The 15,027-nt window shown below is 34.8% G+C and overlaps 1 protein-coding gene across 3 annotated transcripts in view; it reads left to right on the top strand.

Annotated features, from left to right (window-relative positions):
* The window catches only part of LOC136029253 (serine/arginine repetitive matrix protein 5-like), a 39,406-nt gene that overhangs the window by 1,254 nt on the left and 23,125 nt on the right, over window positions 1-15,027 (top strand). For all 3 annotated transcript variants that reach the window (XM_065707488.1, XM_065707486.1, XM_065707487.1), the window contains exon 2: window positions 13,527-14,852. In XM_065707488.1, coding sequence (XP_065563560.1) covers window positions 13,547-14,852 — 1,306 coding nt within the window. In that variant the 5' untranslated portion in view covers window positions 13,527-13,546. The remainder of the gene's footprint in view (window positions 1-13,526; window positions 14,853-15,027) is intronic.

The raw sequence follows: 15,027 nt of genomic DNA, 5'->3' as shown, positions 1-15,027 counted from the left end.
TCTGTAGAATCATCCCTGAAAGTTTCATTTTCCAAACCTAAACCCTTTCCAAGATAGCAAGAAGTCAATTAACTAGAATTTTACCAAAATATCTTTTTAAAACATGGCAATAAACTTCTAATCTTGGACCTGGTATATGCTATATAGGTTTAGCCTATATGGTTAAGATTGGCTGATTATTTGGACTAGCCTAGGCTAGTATATAATGATTAACTAAAATCTTAGAAAACTTGGTTTTTCAACATTTAAATTTAGACAAGCATTTACCCCTATAGCCCTGCCTATTTAAATAAGGGTCTTGACAATATTCAGCTGTGGCTTCTTAAACATACTAAAAGTATCCTAGCTGCCCCATTAGTTATAATCTTCCAAAAATCAATCAAAATTACACAACTTCCAGGAGACTAGAAAAAAGCATACATAACTCCTGTTTTCAAAAAAGGAAAAAGAAACTCTGCTGCAAATTACAGGCCAACCAGTAATGCCTCTTCTGTTGTCAAAGTGATTAAAGAAATAATTAATGATACTATTATTAAACATCTTGAAAAGAATGGCATCCTTCACCATTCTCAGCATGGTTTCTGAAGTGCTAGATCTGTTGACAAATATATACTGCAGTCTTACAATCTTGTTACAGATCTAATAGACAAGGGAATTCCTATTGATGTTGCCCTCTTTGACCTAGCCAAAGCCTTTGATAGGGTCTGCCACAAGAGACCTATTGTCAAGTTACATATTGCAGAAATATACAATCAAGTTTAAGTTCATTTGGTCTTTCTTTCCACAAATTGAAAATAGTTAGGAGAGGGAGGGCCATCTAATTTTTTGGGAAAGATAGGGTGTAAGAACTAGAGTTAAGATGCCTGCCTTATCAACTTTTTAGTCTCATGGCTGAAACTGAAAAAAAAAAACAGCTCCCACAATTATTGCTTGCTTCACCAACAATATGCACAATAAAATTCTTGTTGAATGAGGTAAGAGGATTGTCAATGAGCCAAGGCATGAAAGAACAGATTGTAGGACAACAATAGTTGCATTTTGTTTATTCTCTCTTCTGAAGCCTGGTTTTTTCCTAGTTTTGAAACCCAGCCTTTTCTTCTGAAGCATGCAAAGAAAGAAGAGTGATATTCCCTCTTGTATTTAGGTTAAGAATCAAATAAAGTATGAAACATAGCTGAAAATTATGTTGCTGTAAAGGTCAAAATTGCAGGAACATTTCACCTTACCTTAATCACTTTAATCTGAGAGCCCGTAGTGCTCTTGAGTTGATGACTGCCAGTCAAACCTCCATTTCAAACCATGCATTGAATAGTTAAATTTGTACCTTGTCTACTGCAGAACAATATTATCAATAGAATAGGCAATGTTAATCATGACACAGTTTTGCATAGACCAAAAAAGCAAAGTATTTTTTTAATATGGTCCAATAAGACAAGTGGTGTAACTTCAAAAAAGCAACTTGTTCTTGTCATCTATTTTTGCTTCAACACTGCAAATGAATCAATAGGTGTAGGTCTTGCAGAGCTCATTAGACTGTGCTTAGAGCTTTGATTAGACATGAACAATTTAGTTGGAGTTTGCTTTAATGAAGGTAGTAACATGCCCAGTTTGTACAAGGGTGGTCAAGCAGAGATGTGAAAATAGTATTTACTTACCATTTGAATGCATTGTGCTTTGCATTGTTCAAACCTTGCTCTGGCAAAGAACTTTAAACTGGACTTAATTCAAATGCTATATAGATGTTTGCCAAAAAAGAAAAATACTTGTAGAAATTGTAAAGGCTTTTAGACTAGACTTAATTCAAATGCTATTTAGATACTTGCAAGAAATTGTTGTTTTTTCCTCTTCCCCCAAATAAAATGAATTACCAGGATATGCACTATTATCCTTTCTGCCACATAACAAGCAAAAGCTCCCTCACTTCTGCAACACACTGGATGGAAAGATATGATAGTGTTTTCACTTTTCTGGAGTTTTCCCCTGCTGTTGTTAGAGCACTGGAGAGCTTTGCTGACAATTAGTAAGATTTGGGTCTAATGGTGAAACCCAACTCTTTAATAGCAGACATAACTCCATTCAGCTTCATTTTCTCTCTGATTCTTGTTGGAAAAGTAATTTTAATGGTGCTTTCAGCTTCTGTTTCTCTACAGAAGGAGAATGTAGATATACTTGCATGCTGTAGACATATGAGTCAATGCAAATCTGCATTACAAGAGCTTGTAGAAATGAGTTTTCTTTCTATTTATGGAAAAGTAACTGAGATGGCTGAAATGTTGGGACACACCCAAATGCCAATACATCATGATAGGTCATTCCCAATTTTGGTGACCTCTTTTTTAGAAGGACTTTTCCCCATATGTCTAGCAGTTATATGTAGAACTCCAAATAAGATTTCTTAACCATCAAGAACAAACATTTTAAATCCAACTTCTGCTCCCTTGTTTTATTGTGATGCTGTATTAGCCAAAGTTGTGAAAAAGCTGCAAAACTGTATGCAGCTCCATTTATCAAAGGCTATCCTTCTTGCTGAGCTGACTGTCTGGTAAATCAAATGGATGTCTATAGGCAAGTCTCACCATCCTGATAAAGTTTCTGGAACTCTTGGTATCTGCAACAACTGCTTTTTTCCAACTGTACATTTACTCTGGATTGTATTCTTCACTCTCCCTGCTACCATATTATCTGCAGAGTGTTAGCACACTAAAACGGCTTAAAATATATCTCCAAAATCAGATAGGAGAGGGAAGGTTGAATGGCCTCACACACCTGTCTGTCAATCATGATGTCAAGGGGGATATGACCAATGTTTTACCCAATTATGAGTGGAAATCAAGACTGATGAAAATATATGGAGTATTTTCAGTGATTATGTCTTTTGTATTTGACTCAAGGATTGGCAAGGACAGAGTTTGCCAATTTGATTAATTGAGTTGATTATTATTTTTTATTAATTGCATAGTCATAAATAAGCTAAAAAGGGGACTTTGAAAGTAGTATATTTAGTATTGGAAAGTTTCTGGATTTCTGGTAGCATTTAGCTGATAGCTCCCCCTCCCCTAAAACAAAAATCTTAAATATGCCACTGCCTTTTGGTGAAATTTGTTACACAAAAGATTTGAAAGCCATTGTACTGCATTGACTCCTGATTTTACAAGTTTTATCATTTGAAAAATGAATGGTAAAGACAGTATTTTGGAAATCATAAAGTGAGAAGTCAATGTAGCTACCATCAAATAGTGGATAGCCAGCTGTGAATTGAATGACCTTTTTTTATGCCATAGTGAGCAGTATACTACAAGTGATTCATCCTTAAGTGAAAGTTAGTGATGTCAAAGTGTTTGAAACTATTAGATTATTTTAAAAAAATACTAATTCTGAAACAGTTTTTCAAACTGGTTTTATGACTAATTTTGTTGCTGTTGTGGACAAATGTCTTTAGAAAAATATCATGAAGAGCTGCCAAGCTGCAAAATAACAATGATCAAATTCTTCATCATTGAATTAGAGAAACCACAAATATCCAAAGATTTAGCTGCTTGAACTTCATGTAAAGGGCCAAGTATCACATCTGAATTAGTTGTATAATTGCTGAATTTTCAGGGTTTTTGCTTAGAGTTAATGCTACTAGGTGTGAAACATACCTGATACTGACCAACAGAAACAGATGCAAAATACTGTCAACAAGGTTATTCAAGGAAAGAAGAAAATATCATTCATTTCTTTTTATTTATTCCAATAAAAAAGAAATCCTGAAAGACCCCAAAATTACTTATGCTTCATTCTTTGATTGTTTGTTCAAAATGACTATTAATAATAATTTTTCAAAATCATAAAAATGCCCCTATTGCTTGTTTTCCATTTTGTTGAAGTTGTCCATCTAGTCATTTTTGTTGTTATCCAGTATTACCTCTTCATTCTTATTTCTTACTAATTGAAGGGATTGGATCTCTTCAAAATTAAATTTAAAATGTATTCTTGCACAGTGAGTTCTCAAAACCTACCAAAATTATAGATTTTGCAATCACAATTATATCTAAGCTCCTAAGATCCTCTTTTTTTTTATCTTTACTTGTGAGATTGTTACCTTTCCACTTAGACCAAAGTGAATCATTCTGTCACTGAATTCATTGGGATAAAAGCCATTAAGATATTACCTTAGATAATCCATACAATAATTACCTTAATTTGCACTTCAGAGCAAATTAAGATCCATTGTGATTTATGCACCCCACTGGTGACCGAGGGAACACCATTCCATTCAACATCTGATGACTTCTTGAAAACTTCATTATTGGGTCCTGAGACTGTTTTATTTGAAAGACTATTCAAGTTGTTTACTACACTGCATGAGAAAAACTGTTGTTGGTGTTTAGTTTTGACAGATGGCTTTAGCTTCTTTGAATAAGATAAGATAAGATTTATTTTCAAAAGGCTATCACAAGCTCTATAGAGCCGAATTTGCTTTATATGTCAGTAAAAGCTAAGAAAAAAAAAATTCAAAACAGTACATTAAGTCAATCACTTAAAATTAAAAGGAATTAAAAAGCAAAATCATCAAAGAAAAAGGGCAAATCAGTAAACTTAACAATTAAATTACAAAAACATTGCAGTAAATAAAAAAAGAATAAAAACGGCAATAGAGGAAAAGGGGAATTTGGCAAGTACATAATCACAAATTATTATTAAGGTGTTCCAGAATAAAGGGTATAAAACTTTTGCGAAACCTTTCTGTAACAGCATGGATTGGAGAGTAAGTTGGGATAGCTCAGGAGGCTGACCGAGGGAGTTGGAGTCTAATGGGATTGTGAAAATCAGGGAGTAAGTCCTCAGTACGGGGATGGGAAATGATTGATTTAGTGAAAAGCAGGCAAATTTTTTCCCTCCTTTCTTTTAAGGTGGTAATGCGTGCAGCTTTAAGGAGGAAGGAGTATGGAATTTTGTCTTCTTTGTAAATGATCCTGAGTGAACGCTTTTGGACTGACTTGATTTTGTCACTAAGTTCATTTGAAAGTTGCAAATGCCAGACTGGACATGCATATTCCAATAATGGCCTGATAAAGGATAAGTAAACATGGAGGGAATGTATCTTAGGACAATTAAATTTGTTTAGTAGCTTAAAAATGGATAGTGAAACATTTGCTTGTTTAACAATGTTGGAAAAATGTGTGTCCCACTTAAGATCATTAGAAATTGTGACACCAAGAAGCTTAGCATGTTTCACTAGCATTTTGCTTGGGATCAGATTGCAAAAAGCAGGAGTAGAATGTCCCCTTCTTGTCAGTGTCAATATTTGGGGAACATGACTAATGAATTGTGGGGGGGAGGGTTCTTGTGAAGTAAGCTTATATGTCATAAGCATATCAGCTATTCATCATTGGTAAACACATCAACTGCTTTAAACACTCATCATACCTCTTATCTCTTATAATAGATACTGCCTTTGTGGCTCTCCTTTGTATCCTTCCCAATAGCTGTACATCACCCCTGTGTCCTGGTGATGCTATGCACATTCCAAAATCAAGCACTGGTCTGACAAGGGCCTTGCACAACCTCACAAAAACATAGGGAGACCAACTGGATTTAGTTTTCTTTAAGAGTGCTAGGACAGAATTTGCATGAGACACAGTCTTTTTGTAGTTTGAATGAAATTTACACTGGTGGTCAACAATGATTCCAAGATCCCTTTCTTTATCCATACTTTGCAGCTCTTGAATGTTATTTACAGCTGGATTGACCATAGTATACTTGAAACCTGGCTTGTACTTGCAAAAATGAATAACATACATTTCTCAATATTGAAGCTCATGTCTCTTGTTGTTGCCCAGTTTTGAATATGGTTAAGATCTGCTTCTAGTGGCTCCTGATGGACTGCACCAAACAGCTTTGAGTCATCAGCATAGAGAGTCAGATGATTTTTAGTTAATTGAAAAAAATCATTTATATAGATATTGAATAGAGTAGGTCCTAAAACACTACCCTGCATGACACCACTGGTGACTCCACATCTCTCAGAGAGGATTGATTCTCCTTCTTTAGTAAAAAGCCTCACTCTCTGTGTTCTATCTATAAGAAAAGTTGAGGTCCAGCCCACAAGCTCTGCATTGATTCCATTCCACATGGGATAAGTGTTTTGTTCAACTATGAAAGTGGAACTTTGTCAAATGCTTTTGCAAGGTTAAGCAACAAGATATCCACAGGTAAGCCCTGATGAATCATGTCTGGTATAATGTCATAAGTTTCCAGCAAATCCGTTTCTACAGACTTTCCCGGCTGAAAACCATGTTGGCTGGGTGATAATGTACCATTAAGTTTGATATTTCATGTCAGTCATTTACCACTCTTTCCAGGATTTTAGCAACAACAGAAGTCATACTTATTGGACGGTAGTTTTCTATACTGGCTTTATTTCCCTTTTTGAACAAACCTTGTCAATCAAAACCCTAGTTAATTCCATACCCAGCCATCTGATAACCTCACTTCTCACTGTCATGGCAGAAATGTCAGTCCATTACTGCTTTGTTTACTAAACTATAATTCTTTGAAAAGTACTGCGTCTTGAAGTCAGCCTGCAGGCCTGTTTTGCAGCTCTGCTTCTTGCTAGGGAGCTCATAAAAGATCTACTCCAAGTGCTACCACAAGGCAAAAAAGGGAATGCTTCTTTTCCAGGACTAGGGATGAAGAAAGGAAGTTGCAGCTGAGCATAGTCCATAATTTACCTAATATAATCAACCTGCTCATATAGTAGATGGTATTTGATTGAGAGCGTTGAACTCCTTTTACTGGTTGCATTGAAATAAATTTGAGAGCATTTGAACCTAAGAAGGTCCATAAGATTAGATGCCAATCAAATTTTATGGGATCTTTCAACTAGGAACTGCAAATATTGTTGCACTTCTGAGTGTTTCAATTGAATCAGAGGTCCATTGTAGCTTATCTTCAACTGTGACCTAATGGTCACAGATGTTGCAACACATCACAGGGCCTTGGCATGGGAGATCTGGTTTTTGTTTATTTTACTGTACTATAAAATAAAATCTTTTTTAACTTTTCTTTGACTCAAAGAAATGTTACATAAAAAAACCTATGCAGATCAACTATGGAAAAGTATATGACCATGTGCTTAATAACAGCATGTAAAGTACTTGTCTGAAAAATTAAAATATATATATACAGAGGACAGTGGTAGTAATTTTCCTGAAAACTTTTTCCATGATAAGCACTGGGCACAATTTATGAAGCTGCTTTTTTATAGGTACACGAACAAATTAATAGAGGCTACAATGCCATTTTAAATCCTCCTCAATGCTACCAAGGAGCAGCTGCACATAAATATTCCAAAAATCTGAAAGAAAAATGATTGGGTGAAATTGGCCCACATACTTTAGTATAGAAGAACAAGATTTGACTTGAAAAAATGATAAGATGCTGAGAACATACATGAGACAATCTGGGGTTAAAGCATAAAGTGACTATAATAACGAAAAATATAATCTGCTGAGTCACATATAAGAAGTTGTTAAATGACACAAAGAGAGGCAGGCAAGACATTCCAAATGCCCAGAAGCACTTGTGAGAGAAAAAAAAAACTGACCTTGTCCCACTGCAATTGGTGAAGGGAGATTACTGTGCCAAGTGAAATTAAATTATCCAAATTTGGTTTCCCAATGGATATTGAATTCAAGAAGATGGTTCAGTGTTTATCTCAACAGTTAGTGAGTAACTGCTGCAAAACTTTCAAACAACATTTCTGGAGAAGACTGGTTCCATTTTTTTTTTCTGAAAAAGAAGTCCTAAGTGAGAGATTTGTAAGCGATATTAAGAATTCTAGAGTAGCTGTTTTACCAGAAGCAGTTAACAAATACTTTGGCCATTCACAGTAAAAAGTTGATGAAGTATCACCTGAGAATGTGTGGAATCTTGATGAAATTAGTGTTTTAGGTGGCTCAGGGAACAGAAATTCAGTGATGAAACACGGATTCAAGTTCAGAATACTGAACTCTACAAAATCTTTATTTCAGTAATGTTCTATAGCACCTCATATTTTTTGGCCTCTGTAGTTTCTGTACAGTTGGGCCTCAGGTTGTCTCTGTTTTTTCTTGACATGTTCTCATTTGGTTGGAACCTGAGTAAAATAAAGCTAGTGTCCACTAACCATGAAAAACAAGAGTCTAATCTCTTCTCTCTGCTAAAATATGTCATTTGACCAGGATCAGTTTTATCAAAATATAAATATGATCCATTTGTTCATATATTTCATTTTTTGGTCTGGCTTCTGGAAAATTTGATGTGGAACTGTTCCTTGGTGGCAATAAGAAGAATTTGAGACAACATTCTAGTTTCTGTTAGTTTTTCCATGTAACTGTGAAAGAAGCAACTTTAATGGTTTTCAGTACCTTTTTCAAGACAAAATCAAAGGGAGATTAAAAACTCTAAGAAAGTCCTCTCTACTTATTTTCAGATGTCTACATCTAGCTCTACCTAGCACATCAAATCTATGATTTCTGGTAGGCAACAAATCAGTAGCTTTGTTCTTATATATCCATGGAGTAAAAGGTCCATTGTAGACTTTTTTATTTGAAGGTCGTTTGATGGGCCAGTGCCACCCCACAGAAATACTTATATCCTTTCTATTATTGGGAAACACCTTAAAAAGAGGTTAAAAAACTTTGGGATGAGTTCATTAAGTGTACCCTTTCCACTAATTTCCCAAAAATCATCAGTCTTCTGTGTAAAGGACTTGTTCATCCCAAGCTTGAAGTCGGAATGTCTTTAGGCTTCCCACATTTTAAAAAAAGATGTAAAAGTTTTGGAAGATTTGCCACCAAAGTGATATCTGGCATATGGGAGATTTTCTACCCTGCACGACTAGCTAAGCTGAAACCCAATACTTGTATCTTGGAGAAATATAGGTGATGCCATTTAACCTATAAGCTAATGAAGGCTAATGCTCTCCCAGCATCATTTCCTATTGCTGGTCCCAATTTAAGAACCAGAGGTCATTGGCTGAAACTTGATAAGCAGTTTACCCTATCCACAGTCTGTACTCAAGTGTTTTCCTCAAGAGTCATCAACAGTTGGATTAAACTATCTGAAGATACAGTTACTGCTGAATCTGTTGACATTTTGAGATGAAAACTGGATGCTGAGTGGTCCTTGAGGGCGTGTAAGGTCGACTGGGAAGCTACTGATCCAACTGTCCCTGGTCACTAGACTACAATGAAAACAACTTCAAACATGAACTCTGGAGCTTCACAAGGAAAAATCCTCAGATTGCTCCAAACTGCAATTTAAGGTAAAACCAAATTAATGAGGATTTCTAAAAATAGCTGTAAAAGCCTTGAAAATTATGTTTTGGGTTGAAATAAAAGCTGCACAATAGGAATTGCCATAGTCAAAATCCTCTATAAGGATATATGAAAAGGATATATGTCCTGTGTTTTCTTTCTATTTTTATTCTTCACTTCCAGCAGGACACTAGAACATCACAAAGAGCTTTTCTGGGGTTGATTTAAAAGGAATATACTGTAACTAGTGCCTGTTGCAAGTATTTTAAACTCTGTTAAATCTATTGTAAACTTTTAGTTTGTGGCCAAATTATATTGGTTTGATTAGACAGTCTTGCCATAACTTCTAGAGCAGGGTCACAAGATTTAAATTAATAACAAAAAACTAAATGTCAACACCTACTCTCCTGGACATCTGACGAAAACCATTTAACCCCTTTTTTTGTGCTGTAGATAGAGATATTCAGTTTTAATGAAGCTTATATCATTAGAAAATGTGAGTTTTTCTTTAAATTCATCTTGTGTTCCTTTCCACAAATTGAAAATAGAAAAGGGAGGGCTATTTAATTTTTTGGGAAAGATGGGGTGAAGTGAAAACAAATAATAGAGCTAGAGTTATGATGGCTGCCTCATCAACTTTCTAATATCATGGCTCAAACTGAAAAAACAAAAACACCTCATACAATTGTTGTTTGATCTCACCAACAATGTGCACACAATTCTTGTTGAATTAGGTAAGAGGATTGTCAATGAGCCAAGGCATGAAAGAATAGATTGTGGGACTACAATAGTTGCATTTTATTTGTCGTCTCTTCTGAAGCCTGGGTTCATTTTCCTAGTTTATGTACCCTGCCTTTTCTTCTAAGGCCTGCAAAGAAAGGAGAGTGGTATTTCCTCTTGTATTTTGGTTAAGGATCAAATAAAAAATGAAACATGGCTGACAATCATGTAGCTGTGAGGTCAAAATTGTAGGAAGATTTCAAATCATCCATTTGAACATTAAATTTGTACCTCTTCTTGTGCAGAACAATAATATCAATAGTATAGGCAATATTAATCATGACGCAATTTTGAATGGAGCAAAAAAAGCAAAGGTTTTATATATATATATATATATATATATATATATATATATATATATATATATATATATATATATATATATATATATATATATATATAGGCCAATGAGACAAGTGGTGTAACTTCGAAAGAGCAGCTTGTTCTTGTCATCTGTATCTATGATAGTCATTAGATAGAAGAAAGGTTTTGGCTCTTTAACACTTCAATGATTTGACAGGTTTTGCAAAGCTGACTATGAGACTGTGCTTAGAGTTTGGATTAGACTTAAACAAGTTAGTTGGAGTCTGCCTTAAAGAAGATAGTAACATGTCCAGTTTTTACAAGGGTGGTCAAGTAGAGATGTGAAAGCAGTATCCACTTACCAGTTGCATGCATTGGGTTTTGCATTGTTTAAACCTTGCCCTGGTGAAGTAGTTTAGACTGGACTTAATTAAAATGTCATATGGATGCCTGCAAGAAACACTTACAGAAATTGTAAAAGTCACAACAGCCTTTAGACTGGATTTAGTTAAAATGCTATATGGATACTTGAAAGAAATTATCGTTTTTTCCTCTTCCTCTAAATGAACTGAGTTATTAGGATCTGCGCTGCCATCCTTTTTGCTACATTGAAAAAAGCAAAAGCTCCCTTACTTCTGCAACGCACTGAATGGAAAGATATGATAGTGCTGTCACTTTTCTGGAGCCTTTCCCTGCTGTTTTTAGAGCACTGGAAAGCTTTGTTGGCAATCATTCAGATTCAGGTCTAATGGTGAAAGCCAACTCTTTAATAGCAGCCTAACTGAGTTCAGCTTCATTTTCTCTATGATTCTTCAATGAATTCACCCCAGTCCCTTGAGTGTTTTCAGCTCAACAGAGAAATTAAAAAAAAAATTGTTTCCTTTGACTGGTATTTTTTTTTAACAAGATAATTAGCAGCAGGACTATATTAAGCACTGATAGAATTAAAATCAAAACTAAAGTTCAGCTCATCCAAAGGTTAGTCTTCAGACTAAAATTCACGAAAAGTGTGAATATACTAAAAACTAGGAAAAGTGTGTAAAGCAAACTATCCACAGTAGAAAAAGTTTTAGAATTTTCGAAATAACAGTAAAATATCTGGTCCTTTCCTTTCCATTGGAATGACTTAAGTCAGATCCTCTCCAAAATAACATTTTTCATACTAGTTTTCATGAAAATCTACTTTTTAAAGATGCAAATCTTTTGGATCAGGCTTGTTTGAACAATGCCTTTAAACCTGTGTCTCTCTCCTTCCTCCAAAAAAACTTGTGTTATTTATTTTTCTGATTTTTGCTATAAATTTTGCTCGAAATTTTGTATGGTGCTCCTGTTTCTGGGATAATTCGTTGACTCCTCCGCCCCCCCTCCCATCAGAAAAAGAATTATTTTCTTGTGTGGAAGCTAGCCAGAGATCTCTTTGAGTTCAAAATCCATTAAACAAAACTCTCCAAGGATATGTTGTTTTTTTTTAAATACAAACTGCATTGCAAAAAGGCTATGGCTTCGCTAATATTATTATCTCAAATTGAATAAGAAAGACGTAGAGGCAGTAGTTCTTAGTGAAAGGATTCGTTGTTTTACTTATAAACTTTTCTCGAAATATTAACCCCACGTTAATGGATGTTCCAAACCAAGTGAAATTGTGGCTCTAAACTTGGAATGCTCTTGGTTCCAAGTCTAGTGGTAATACCTTTGATTAAAATGGAGGACTAAAAAAGTTTTTAAGTGTCGAATATGATCTGTTTGTGAGTCAAGTGCCAAGTGTATGAAACACACCAATGAATGGAAGCATGTTGTTCAGCCTTCAAAACTTAATGGCTCACATGTTGATTGTATATTGCAAAGATCTTGCATTCAGCATTATTTAGGTTTATTTTTTATAGTTAAGTGTACTGTTTATGCTCAGTTTTCAATTCTTTTCATTGATGTTTACCCCATAAAATGTCACAAAAACCTGTTATTCCTCTATTTGTAGATGATATTTCTATGTTATTAAATTAACTAAAATCTCATTCTTCTGACACAGACGGTGTTTGCGCCTGTCGTCTGAATCTGCCGTCCAAAGATTTAATACAGCACCTATAGCTATTATTTTAGATGTGTCCTTGTAATTTTTTCTCCCATGTAGTTAAAAAAAAATATATTGGGGTTATATTATTTGTGAGTTTTGGGAAGGGTTGCTGTTGGTGCAATTTATGTTGAGCTATAACAATTGCTGGTAATGTTTGCTAGCTATTTGGATTTGTTTCATTGCCACTTGTTATCAATCTAGTTAATTGTGATGTGAAGTTGTCAGTTTGTTTTTAACTGAAAATTTGGATTGCCAACATGTGTAGTGGACCAAATATACCAGTATGTAAAGATTTTCCCTTCTGGGCCCATCTTAGGTCTATTCATACCTGATAACCACAATTTTCTAAGTTTTTTTGTTGATTCAGAATTATCAAAGTTGTTAGGGCAGTATATATATATATATATATATATATATATATATATATATATATATATATATATATATATATATATATATATATATATATATATATATAATTTTATATTATATATAATAAATATTTTTTCAATATCATGGCTAGACGAGGATGGCTGGTTGCCACCAAATTCCTTTTGGCCCTTAAAATAAGATTATTAGAACTTCCAAATTCAAACCAAATGAGCCTCCTATCCGGTTTCTATGAAAACTTCGACGTGGAATAAACAGGGTAAATTTTTTCTATCCTGAAACGTGACACTGCCCTAAAACTTCATGATTTTGAATCAAGGAAAAGAAAAATATGCAAAAAAAGAGAGAGAAAAATAAAATTTACAATGAGTTTGAACTCATGAACATTCTTCTCAGATAATTTTTATAGTCTTTGCAGCATTTATGCTCTCTTTTCACACAAGACTTGGAGATAAAAAAAAATTTCTTTAGTTTCTAGTTTATAAAGAACGAACTACCACAAACAATTTTATGTGTTTTATCTCGTTACTAAAACTGCAAAATGAGTCGTGTATATTTGTTAAACTCCTTGCTTTAGACCCATCTTTGGTTATGATGGTGTCAACATGCTATTCTACCTTTTAAACGTATTTATCTACCTTCAAAGTGTAGCTTGAATTTTGTAATTCCTTTTATTTTAACCATTCACATTTGTGTAGGAACTCTTTGCTGCATCGCCATGGGTGATTATTATAGAAGCAGGCATCCTTATCAGCAAAAACCAACTTTGGGTGGCAGTTCTAGTAGTGCAAACATTTTGAATCCTTGGCCCAGACATATTAATTGGCCTCAGGTGCAGAAGTCAGGAAATGTGTCAAAAAGTGCCAGTAGTTTTAGCAGTTTCAATAGTTCAGCTCTTGTCTACAGGGAAACTGAAGTGAATCCAGAAGTTTCCCAGTATTCTACTGCTAATAACAGGCACAAGAATAAAAATGAGCAGAAGTACTTGAACATGGCTACAGCAGCCTCTTCTCCAGGGCTATTTTTGCCTGTGCCTCCAGCTCCGCTCCTTAAATATCCTCATATGGAGAAACAAGGAACTTCTCTTCAATCACAGTATGGGACTTTGCTGCCTCTACCAGATGAGCAAAGTTATGATGTTCATGAGAATAAAGAACCTATGTATTCCAACATTAGACATAATGAGCAAATACAGTCAACTAGTAATTATCAACTGCCTAAAAGAGCGAGAGTGATTTCAAAAGGTCGTCAAGGCATGCAGAAATATCCATCAAACACGGGTGAAAATTGGGATAGATGGGATTCTAGCGGTCAGAGAAATCACAGCAAAAAACTTTTCACAAACAACTCAGATGGAAGGTTTTTTGACAGGAAAACTAATGCTACTTTTGGTCAAGACGCTGGTTTTCATGAAGACCAATTTAGTGATCAGCAAGGACACAATTTTTATCGAAGTGACAATTATTCCTACACTGAAAGGGAATCTGATCAATATAAAATTGTTCCCCTTGATCTCAATGATCAGGATACTGATTATTATACTGATAATGCCAATTGCCCTGATATTGAAGAACAGTACTATGATTCTATAGACAATAACTTCCCAGGTTATGAGGACATGGCTGGAGAAAATAACGCTGTATATCCTGGTGAAAAGATAAGTGTTGGTGCGAACTTAGGGCTTATGAAGCAAAGACCCAAGTATCCAACCAGTGATAATCGGTTGGAAGCTATGGAGCCACCTGTAAATTCTTATCCGAATGAATATGTGTCTATGCAAGGTCGAGATGTTCCAAATGAAATCATGTTTCAAGGAAGAGTTGACAGACCATATGAAAAAGCTTCAAATGAAATGAAAAGAAAAGCACCCATGTTGAAATCAGGACAATTCCATCCCAGTGAAGGTAAACAAAGACTGGAAAATACTTTAGTGTTGCATAGTGAAAGAAATTTTGGTCCTGATTTGAAAATTCATGCTGTTCTTGAAAGTGTGGAACCTACCAAGAATACATTTAGCCTAATGGGTGAGTTATTATTTATATGAATTATTGTTAAAATAAAGTTGGTTTTGTAGATCGTTTAGAAATATTAATCCAATAATGGAAGCCTTGGGTAGTGAAAACAATATTTCTAAGTTACGGATTAGGATTTGTGTAACTAATTAAAACTGTTTGCTACAAATAGCCCATCTCAGCTATT

The sequence above is a fragment of the Artemia franciscana genome, chromosome 7, assembly GCF_032884065.1.
Source record: "Artemia franciscana chromosome 7, ASM3288406v1, whole genome shotgun sequence".
NCBI lineage: Eukaryota > Metazoa > Arthropoda > Branchiopoda > Anostraca > Artemiidae > Artemia > Artemia franciscana.
This window is presented reverse-complemented; position numbering and strand designations above follow the sequence as displayed.